Below are 11,285 nucleotides of genomic sequence, written 5' to 3' on the forward strand. Positions count from 1 at the left end.
AAAAGGTAAATAAGAACAAACTCAAAATTTCATGCTCGGTTTAAAAAAAAAGGAAAAAACATAAAAGGGAAACCATTTTCTCTCATCTTTGTCTCTCTGTGGTTATTTCATGTGGACTTTAAAACAATAAAATATTTTCCTTCAAAGACAAAGAAAGAAAGGGAAATTAACAACCCCCCTAAAAAAAAAAAAAAAAAACAGAGAGCAAAAATAAATAAAAAAATAAAAAAACGCGGCTGCCCTGTGCACCAAAACCAGAGGGAGTCCCTCTCTTTCTCTCTCTCTTTCTCTTTCTCTCTGTGCTAATCGATTCCAGCTAAAGAGATCGCACCAAAAAAAAAAAAAAAAAAAATCCAAAAAAGCCCCCCAAAAAATAAAATTTCGAGAGATCCATGTGTTTAAGTCGCTTTATTTTATTTTTCTGAAATTGAGCCGTTTTAAAATTTTGGTTTGGTGTTGGATTCGCGATCGAGTTTCAGTTTTGATCGAAATTAGGGCAGAAGCCCCCCTTTCCCTTTGGTGGGTTTTAGGGAGTTGTAAATAATGGTTCGAAGAAACTTCTGGGCTTTCAATAATAGAAAATTTCGTTTGAGAACTTGATTATTGGGGTGAGGTTTACTTTATTATTATTTTTCTGTTGAATGATTTCTTTAGGGAGTAACGATGCGAGGAAGGGGCTAGGGCTAGGGTTTGGTGGGAGAGAAATGGAAGATACTGAGCTTGAAGAAGGAGAGGCTTGCTCTTATAATAACAATAACGATGATGATACCACCACCGACCCTGAGAATGATCTATCTTCTCTCGCTTACATAGTAAGAAATGTTGGCTTTTCTTCTTTTTCTTATCTGCAAAAAGCTTTCCTTTTGTTTTTTGAGTTAATGTTTAATTATATTGTGTTGACTTGTTTTGTCTTTGTTGGGTTTTAGATCCAAAGTTAAGATTTTTATGCTGAGTAATTGCAATGTTGGATGTTGTATCTTGAATTTAAATTTGTTTAATGTTTAATTGTGTTGCTTATAGAAATATAAGATATGGATTTGGTATTTCAGTTTTTTTTTTTTAATTCTAATGTAGCTGAGTTATGTTTGGTTTATGATGGAGGTATGTAGAGAATCTAGTTTTTAGGTGGTTTAATTAAGGGAAGAGAATTATTTTCTGCAACGTGTTTAGGGCGGTTATAGATGAAGCTTTTTCATGTAGTGGTGTATCGATGGTTTTAGGGTTTTTTGAGTTGTCGGATGTTAGTTTGACACCACATGTTTACTGCAGAAGGCATTGTCGGTAACTTTTGTTCCATGTAAGGTTGGTGATGTTTGATGATGATAATCTTGACTGTAACGCTACAGATTTCATAATTGGAAGTTAGGAGAGTAAGATTCAAGCACATTAGGTAGCCTAAGTCGTTTAATTAAGTGAGGAAAATTATTTTCCACAACGTGTCTAGTGCTGTCATAAATGAAGCTTTCTTGTCTTGTGCGGTCATAAATGAAGCTTTTTCGTGTAGTTGTGTATTAATGGTTTTAGGGTTTTGTGAGTTGTCGGATGTGAGTTTGACACCTGTTATTGCAGAAGGCGAAGGCGTTGTTGGTAAGTTTGTTCCATGTAAGGTTGGTGAGGTTTGATTATGGTAATCTTGAATGTAACGCTAGGGATTTCGTAATTGGAAGTTAGGAGAGTAAGATTCAAGCACATTAGGTGGCTTATAGAGTTGCAGTGTGTTATTACTGCTTCTAGAGGATCAGCAGCTAACTGTAAGAAATAGGACTCAATGTAAGTAGACCTTTTGCAATGTTTTCTCACTTGTCCGATGCATGTTCTTAGCCCCTCTCCATGTGTTTTATGATCTTTTAGTGATATGTGGCTCCTGTAATGTTTTTGAAGGACGAGAAAATCCAACATGTTCTCGGACATTTTCAAAAAGATTTTGAAGGTGGAGTTTCTGCAGAGAATCTTGGTAAGTTAAAATGAAGAGAATCATGGTTCTTGTGAGGTCAAGAGTCACCATAAGTTGGAGTTAATTTGAAATTGATGATTTTGGGATTGTTGACATTTTGCCACAGGGGCAAAATTTGGTGGGTATGGATCATTCTTACCTACTTATGCACGTTCTCCTGGTTGGTCTCATCCGAAGAGTCCACCAAAAGTTCAGAGTTGCAATGCACCTAGATCCCCAAACAATATGCAATTGGAGGTAGAATTTTTACAATTTTTTGTCTCTTTTTCCCCCTTTGGAAATATAGTTCATTTTCTATAAGGAAGGAAACTTCACTGGATCTTGGTTGATTTGAGAAGTCCAAGTTAAAGTGAGCACGTAGTTTGTTTTGTTATATAGGATGGTCGTAATAGCTCAGCAGGTTGGGCAAGTGGTTCACAAGCATTGAGGCCTGGACCTCCTACAAATTTTGATACCCTCCCTGCTTTGAAGGCACCATCTTCGAATGACTCGAATAAACAAGAGGTTGGTGTAACATCCACTCATGCTGATGAGCTTGCCTCTAGGTGCGAATTTGCAAACAAGAAAGCTGCCAATCTGCCAGACCAGAAACCGTTGAAGGTGCGAATCAAAATGGGGTCAGATAACTTGTCAACGAGAAAAAATGCTGAATTCTACAGTGTTGTTGGCCTTGATGTCTCACCATCTTCCTCCTTAGATGATAGCCCTTCTGAAAGTGAAGGGATGTATCGGGAGACACAAGAGCCATTATTTGAATCTCCAACCAGTATTCTTCGGGTAAATCCTCCTGTAATATTTTCATTAATCTCCTCCTTACAAGAATTTTTCTCTTTTTTCCTGTAATCTTGTATCTTCTTACATCTTATGTACCTGAAATAATCAGATTATATATAACTTTTTCTGTATATTGTTGAGCAGTTTATGACTTCGTTCCCAGTGCCTGGAGAGGCACTACTATCACCTCTCCCTGATGATCTGCTTAACTTCACTATAAAGGAAAAGATTTCAAAAGAGAACAGATCTGATTCTGGCAAGGTTGATGGAATAATATTGGGAGACAAGAAAGCTAAGTCAATGGAGAAAAAGAATTTTCCAGCAGAAAGGAAGAGTGGCAATAACAGGGAAACAAGGAATGATAATGGTATCATGTCAAAGAAGGAAGCAGATATTGACACGTTGGCTTGTGAGGAGCTTGTTTCTAAAACATTGAAGCTTCCTCTTTTATCTAATTCATATTCTGCTATTGACAGGGTAAAAAATAAGGGCATAGCAAGAAACAGAGGTGCCCATGATGTAGCAATGGAGGAATCACTGGAGCCAATACTTACCCAAGAGGTTGGCTGGGATAAACCAAGGGCTGGTTCAGCTCGAAAGGTTTTGGAGGAACAAAAGACAAGTGTTCTCAATGATATTTCAGGATATGCAAGAAAAGATGGGTGTAGTAAAGCAGAAAAAATTTATGATCCCATGAAAGCTGACTCCTATACTCTTAAGGGTAGCAAAGCTCTAAATTGTGAACCAGTAGATCCTCCCAAGCAGAAGGTCAGCCAGAGAGCTACATCATATGAACAAGACAATATGAAGTTACCTCCTGCAAAGCAGCATACCTCTTCTGGTGGAAAAAGAAAATCAAAAGGCAGTCAGGGTCATGGCAGTCTAGCTGCAGAGGTACCAAAAGAAAGCTTGAGGGCTGGTCCTTCATCGATGCTGAAAAATAAGCAGACTGCTCATGTTAACAATTATACAATCAAAAGGGAATCAGGAGAACCAAAGTTAGAAAGGCCTTTTCGAAAGGCTGAAGATAGATATAAAGATTTTTTCGGAGATATGGGGGAACCGGAACAGGAAGAGAACCTAAAAATTTCATTGGAGATTCCTTCTGAAGATCGGCTGAAAGAAGCGGATAAGGTTGAAAGAAATATATCAGCCATTAACAGTGCATATAATGATAGACTAAGTGTTAAGAAAACTGAGGATCTATTGGCATCCGAATCATACCCTAAACCAACTATGGATGGTGCTTCTAATTCTGCCAATGTGAATGTAGCTGGAACTTCCCATGCATCTGCAGCTCCTATATTGATAAAAGAAAATTGGGTTGCTTGTGACAAGTGCCATAAGTGGCGTCTTCTTCCATTAAGCATAAATCCAGCTGACTTACCAGACAAGTGGTTATGCAGCATGCTTAACTGGCTGTAAGTTCTTTATCAGCACTACTTTGAAAATTTTTATGAATGTAAGTTTAGTGGGTCAGACACCTAAAGTTTTTGTATTGTTAGAATTATGTTGGACTGAACATGTGACCATTTGTGTTGATAGTTAACTTTGTGATGGATTGTCGAATGTTATTTCTCCTCTTTCAAATTTCTAACATTTTTTGTCTTGTAAATGTTTAGGCCTGGAATGAATCGCTGCAGTGTTGATGAGGAGGAAACTACAAAAGCTGTTTTCGCATTGTATCAGGTTCCTGTTGCAGAGAATCAAAATAATTTGCAAAATAATCCTGGCAATATAATGTCCAGATTACCCTCAGCTGATGCCCTGCAACCTGACCAAAACCAACGGAGTTTTGGTTCAAATGCCATGCCCAGTGCTGGAAGGAAGAAACATAGTTTAAAAGAAACATCAAATGCAATGGATAAAGATGGGCCAACTCCTACAAAGAAGAACGTGCAGTCATCAGCCCGATCTGGAAGCCTAACTGATGTGACTCGATCTCCTGTGGTAGGTGAACCTGGTTTACAGCACCTAAGCAGATCTTCTGATTTATCTGTCGAGAAACATAAAAATAAGCAGAAAGAGAAGCATAAAGTGTCAGAGCACAGTTCTGATGGAGGTATTCTTTTTAAACAGATATTTATTGTACTTTTTAAACTTCATTTTCATAAATTATTTAATGTGTTGCTTTCATAAAACATGCAAATAGGTGATGACAAAACTTCGAAGATGAAAGGCAAAAGGGTCACTGATCAAGATTCTTTAAGGGCCTCCAAGAAAATTAAGACTGAAAGTTTGCATCTAGCTGATGAAGATTGGGTGTTTGAGCATGCTGTTAAGGGGGGGCCTAGCACAAGTAATGGTTTGCCTACCACATTGGTAGGAAAGGATCAGCCTAAACACAGTGAACGTTCTTCTCATCGGGATTCAAAGTTAGATAAGGACCGACAACAGGCCTATGTTAAAAGACTAAAGGACAAAGTTCAGGTTTCCTTAACTGATGGATCGCTGGATATGGCAAATTGTGATGGTGGGGAAATTTCAAGAAAGAGGAAAGTTGATGAATGTATTGATTGTCAATTAAATACAGGTTCCCTCCAAAGTATGGGTAATAACCTCCAGGATAGCAGAGTGTCTGTAAAGGAAGAGTTCAGCGAGAATGACTACAGAAGGGAAAAGAAGGCCAGGGTATCTAAGTCTGGGGGTAAGGATTCCTCTGCCAGTAAAAGCAGTGGTAAACTGGAGAAAAAAAGTAGGCATACAAAGAATCACCGAAGTGGGCAAGATCCAGATATCACTCTGTCCCAAAGGAGCTTGGATGGTACAGATTCATTGAAAAAGGATCTTGGATCTGCCCAACCTTCTTTAGCAGCTACCTCAAGCTCATCTAAGGTTTCTGGTTCACATAAATCAAAATCTGGTTCGCATAAATCAAAAACTGGCTTCCATGAAACAAAAGGCTCACCAGTAGAATCAGTTTCTTCATCACCTATGAGAATTGCTAATCCAGATAAACTTTCATCAACAAGGAGGAATGTTAGAGGGAAAGATGAGTCTCGTGATGCTGGTCTTTTGGTTGCAGGTAGCCCAAGAAGATGCTCAGATGGTGAAGATAATGATGGGAGTGACAGGTCAGGGATAGGAAGGAAGGACAAAACTTCTGCTGCAGCTCAACATGGGTCCCTTGAGTCCTCTGCACTTCATTTGCAGTATAAGGACGGTGGTCAATTAGGTGACAGTAAAGCTAAGGGACCAATTGAATCTTCTCCTGATATTAGAAAAGGTCAATTTATGAATGGTACTGTTGATTATTTAGGCCAAGAGGCTCAATATGCTGGTAAATTAGCTACAATGGATGAACACTGTGATGAAGAAAATCAGAATAACAACCATGTTCTTGCTGATGCTTCTCGTCCAAGAAAGTCAGGCAAGGGATCCTCACGGTCAAAGGATAGAAGTCGTAGTTTTAAATCTGATTCTGTTGATGAACAGCAAGATCGTGCACCGTCATATGAGGTAAAACCTAGGGATCAAAGAAATAAGTTTCAGGAGAGGTTTGGAGTCAAGTCCGATCAAAGTGAGAATAGATTTGTTGATAATAAAGAATCTGTGGGAAAATTGTCCGGTGAGAGTAGCAAAAGAGAAAGTCAATCAAATGTTGGGGTTCAGGGCCGTTCGGATGCTAAACCAGATGCCACAGGAGTTCAAGATGTAATGTCTACTGTGAAGCAGAATATTGTGCAGGACAGTGATGGTGAAAAATATACAAAGAGGTTCCACCCTGACAAATCTGATCATGCAGAAATTGCTTCTGGGAGAGGGAAGTCAGTATCATTACCACCCTCTGGAGGAACTCAAAATGAGATGCTTTCTCGTTGCCCCCGCCCAGTTTCTGGGTACCAAAAGGGAAATGGAGTTGATGGATCTCAAGGTGATGATGCATTGAAGATACAAAAACAAATAAAGAAGGCTGATCTTCAAAATGGAACTCAGCACAGTAGTTCAAGACATACTACATCAGGTGGACGTAGGATCAGGGATGTTGATGCACCAAGTCCACTGAGAAAGGATTCCTCAAGCCAGGCAGCTACCAATGCCTTGAAGGAGGCTACAGATTTAAAGCATTTAGCTGATCGTGTCAAGGTTTTACCTTGCTCTTTTATCTTATCTGTTGCCTTTTTCCCCCTTTTTCCTAACCTCTAGCAAACTGATTTTTTTTTAATATTTGTTAAAAAAATTCCCTCAGAACTCTGGTTCAAATGTGGAGAGCACTGCACTTTACTTCCAGGCAGCACTGAAGTTTCTTCATGGTGCCTCTCTACTTGAATCTTGCAACAGTGATAGTGCCAAACATGGAGAGATGATTCAGAGTATGCAAATGTATAGTAGCACTGCGAAGCTTTGCGAGTAAGTTAAATATTAGGTGCTCCAGCATTTGTTCTCTTCCTTTTGTAATCCTAAGTTGCTACACTTTGTTGGAGCTGATCATGTTTTAGTTGAAAAAATTCCTGCAACATTGAATCATCTGTTATTGCATTTTGTTTTGGGATGATTTCATTTTTGTGGTTATTGATTTTTTGTTGTTGTTTATCAATTAATTTTTCAGGTTTTGTGCCCACGAGTATGAGAGATTAAAGGACATGGCTGCTGCTTCTTTGGCCTACAAGTGTATGGAGGTGGCATATATGAGGGTCATATATTCATCTCATGCCAGTGCAAGTAGAGATCGACATGAATTGCAGACAGCTTTACAAGTGGTTCCTCCTGGTAATTCAAAGGACCCAGTGATTGTACTGGCTGAAATCCTTCTTGCTAGTAGTCTGTGTTGCGTTTAACATTGAAATTGTTGTTTAGTGGCTCTTCTGCACCTATGCAGTGATCAGAGAACACCGGCCTCTGATATTTACTTTGGAATTTAGTTGCTTAATTTGTGAAAAGATCTCTGCATCAGAAAGTTGCATCTTAGAAGCAGATCAAAATTGATTGCTCTACATGAATGATTAGTTTACTTGCTTCCTGTGTGTGTCTCTTTTCTTATATACTGTGAATGTGTTCTTTGGTATCTTCAAATCAGAGGAGCTTCAGACATAATGTCTTTCTGGTCACTTTTTTTTTTGGTGTTGTTTTGTTCACGCAGACACAGATTCTGTATTAGTTGGTCGACTTGAGTTTGTATATCATCAGTGTTCTAGTTGCTATTTGACATGCAAGGTTTACCAATTTTTATAAATTTGGCATTGGACCTAAGTTTAGGACAGGCCTTATTGGTATGCATGCATATGAGTAGATATTTTCAAGTAAGCCTACTCATCGGTCTCTCGGTTTTTCCAGTCCCTTTTATCACCTTCTTCTTTTGTATGTTTTTTTATGGACATTCAATGTCTCTATGAATAATGTTAATATGGCACTGAATGACACAAAGTTACTTTTAACTTCTTCTTTTAATAATTGTTGTCTTCATATCAGGTGAGTCTCCTTCTTCTTCTGCCTCTGATGTTGATAACTTAAACCACTCAACAACAGCAGACAAGGTTGCTTTTCCGAAAGGTGTTACTTCTCCTCAGGTTGCTGGAAATCATGTTATTTCTGCTCGAAACCGTCCTTACTTTGTGCGGTTGCTCAATTTTGTAAGTTGAGAGTTTTGCTTCCTATGTAATTTTTTTTATAAAGCTTCACATATAATTTTGAAATTGTAATTCATGTGTTTTTGATATGGTATGAGAGTGAAAGCATTACTGAACACCTCTCCCCCCACCCCCAGTTCCCCTTTTTGCTCAAAACAGTTTTTCTTTGGTATTAATCCCCAAAAGCTTTTTTTGCTTTCTCAGTTCTCCCAAACCTTTTCTCCCTTCTATATCCTTGACCCAAAGGCTACTGGTTCTGTATGTTGAAATTGCACATGTGCCCTAGCAGCTTTGTGCTTCGAAGCACAAGAAGATTTATATTCTTGCCTGTGACCTGTGTCTGTTGTCTCTTACTACATCATGTCACTCTATGATCTACAGCTTTTATCTCTTACTTTAGAGTCTTATCATAACCAAAACCAAATGTGATTATTTGCAGGCACAGGATGTAAATTATGCAATGGAAGCTTCCAGGAAATCACGAATTGCTTTTGCAGCTGCTAATTTAAGTTTGGGAGGGGCTGAAAGTGGGGAGGTTATATCTTTTGTGAAAAAGGCTCTTGATTTTAACTTCCAAGACGTAGAGGGACTGCTACGTTTGGTACGCCTGGCAATGGAAGCCATTAGCCATTAAGAAAAAAAAAATGTGGTTGCTGAGGATGATTTTATACTGGAGGAAATTTCATTTTGACGGTTTGTCCTTGGGTATGAAGTCCTAATGGAGAAAAGGGGCCAGTTCTTCCTGCTGCAATCCCTAACACTTCCATTGTAAAACCGACAAGTGCCTGCTTTCCAACACTCACTGTACATGTGTGCAATACTAGATAAATCTGGGGTTTTCAGTGTATTCTTTCAGAAGCTTCAACTGCATTCTGACACAGCAATGGGATGTCCTCTGTTAATGTCCTTCTCAAGATGGTATTGAGGACATGTAATTCATAAGGTTTATGCGAAATTGTTTTAAGTTGTATAAATAGGTGATTATACTCCAAAAAGGATAGTGGTTGAAGAAATAATTTTGTATAAAGATAGAGAAGCCAATTATAGATTGAGGCAGGGTGGTAGAATTCTAATAGTAGAGTTTGCCATTGTTTTGACATTATTGTTCCCCAGAGGCAGTTTTAGTTCACCTGACTAGTTAATTTGTTAATACTATTTTACTTGGAGACCTCTTTAGGAAAATACTGGGATGTGCATCAGCATGTGCTTGCTCTTTTGCCACAGTGACTGCTGTTTTCTCAGTTCAAGCACTATGAAGCAGGGCACTCTACTTTGCAGTCTCAGGTTTGCTACTCTTAGAGCCTGCTTTAAAATATAAAAATCACCACGTCGAGTCAATTTTCTTTCTGTTTTCCTTATCCTTTTCCATATCTGCCTTTCCATTCTTTCAGTTTCACCTTCAGTATTTGTATTTGTGCAGATCAGCTGCTGTAGAACCTGCCATGGCATATACTTCCGATTGATCAAGATGAGTAGAAAGAATATAGGAAAAATTATTTGGTGCAAATTACAGTGGTAGAGATCCAAGCAAGGTTGCAAATTTTTTTCTTTTTTCCCTTTAAAGGTTGGTGTACTTTTTGTTGTTTATTTATTGCATGATGTACTGTTTTGGTGCATATAGTTGTTTCTAACCGTTCTTATTTTTGTGGCAGTAAATATTTATGTAGCATACACATCTCTGTATGATTCTCATTTTGGAACGTGGCAAGTGCTTTTGTTTGTGGGAGAGATCATTCTAATATCTTCAACTTGGCCGTCTCAATGCTGACAGGTAAAAACTCTTTCAGTGGCCCATACTGTTCTTTTATTGAATGACAATTCTCTTTTAAATGTCTTTGCAACATTAAATTTGTTTGGACTTAGGAGGGTGCAAACAGTTTTACTAATCCTCATTAGTGGACTAAAAAAGCCTTTGCTAGCAATTGGTATCAGAGTCTATAAAATCTGCAGACAATTGCCTTTATTTTAGGAGGCCTGACACAGGCCGCAAGAGCTACCTCAGCAGACTTTTGAGCTGTAGCTGAATTGCATCTACCATGGGCATAGTGGTAACAAGCCAGTAATCCATATTTAAGGGGCATGAGCCTCACGTTCCCTGTGTGCATGTCCCTATATTACTGGGAAGCTGTGCCTTTACTGTGTGGTACCGTTGGGTGGTTGACTCATTTTTACACAAGATACCAGTTTAGGGATTATACTTATGAAGCAAAATTTGAAAAAATGAGATCGTTCAATGATTGAATATGTGAGTCACAAGAATTGACTGTGCATTAATCAGAGCGGACACGTCTTTGTTGAATTATATTACTGGGAAGCTGAGCCTTTACTACTATGTGGCACTGTTTGATGGTTGATTAATTTTTATGCTAATCGATGATATGTCTGGATGACTGAATATGTGACTTGCCTGTGAACAATTATTAAGTGGCATTAACGAGAGCTGAGACATGTGTTTGCTTGTTGAATTTAGCAGTTCCATGTGGTTAGGCGCATGATTTCTGCTAATGACACAATATGTATGGGAATGGTTTCAGGTTGAACAATGTGGGCAGTTGCATCAACAGCGAAGCTGGCTATGGATCGACTGCGATGGCAAAATTGCTACTTTATCCTCCCTCTTTTTATATCTTGGTGACATCTATACGACAAAAATTTTGATCTGATTACTGCACGTCTTCGTTGTATGTACATAGCTATAATAACATTTATTCAAGTCTTGAATAAAATTTGAGCCTCTGCTTTTGGTCATGCATCTCAGTAACTCTGCTCCTCTCGCATGCTGGGGCACTGTTCCTTTCCTTTAACGACAACCTTTAAACATATTAAAGAAATTTAAGGATAGAATGTGCCCTTCATGTTTATCTATTCCAACCCATAATCATCTGATTCCCACCCTGTTTTGTTTTATATCGTAAAATTATTTAGAAAAATTCAAGGTTTGAATTAAACCTTTATCCTTTATTTTTATAAAGATTATATTAACTTTCTAT

At 38.4% G+C, this 11,285-nt stretch overlaps 1 protein-coding gene across 1 annotated transcript; it reads left to right on the plus strand.

Annotated features, from left to right (window-relative positions):
- Nucleotides 1–154: 154 nt before the first annotated feature.
- Nucleotides 155–11,047, plus strand: LOC18613498 (cysteine-tryptophan domain-containing zinc finger protein 3-like). The gene is made up of 14 exons (XM_018126544.2): nucleotides 155–812; nucleotides 1,882–1,954; nucleotides 2,061–2,191; nucleotides 2,333–2,731; nucleotides 2,873–4,149; nucleotides 4,351–4,790; nucleotides 4,881–6,814; nucleotides 6,918–7,078; nucleotides 7,278–7,438; nucleotides 8,138–8,298; nucleotides 8,735–9,579; nucleotides 9,716–9,859; nucleotides 9,948–10,066; nucleotides 10,830–11,047. The coding sequence occupies exons 1-11, from the start codon at nucleotides 642–644 to the stop codon at nucleotides 8,927–8,929; spliced, it is 5,103 nt and encodes a 1,700-aa protein (XP_017982033.2). The 5' UTR covers nucleotides 155–641; the 3' UTR covers nucleotides 8,930–9,579; nucleotides 9,716–9,859; nucleotides 9,948–10,066; nucleotides 10,830–11,047.
- Nucleotides 11,048–11,285: the final 238 nt, after the last annotated feature.

This window comes from Theobroma cacao, chromosome 1, assembly GCF_053813885.1.
Source record: "Theobroma cacao isolate CCN51 chromosome 1, ASM5381388v1, whole genome shotgun sequence".
Taxonomy (NCBI): Eukaryota; Viridiplantae; Streptophyta; class Magnoliopsida; order Malvales; family Malvaceae; genus Theobroma; species Theobroma cacao.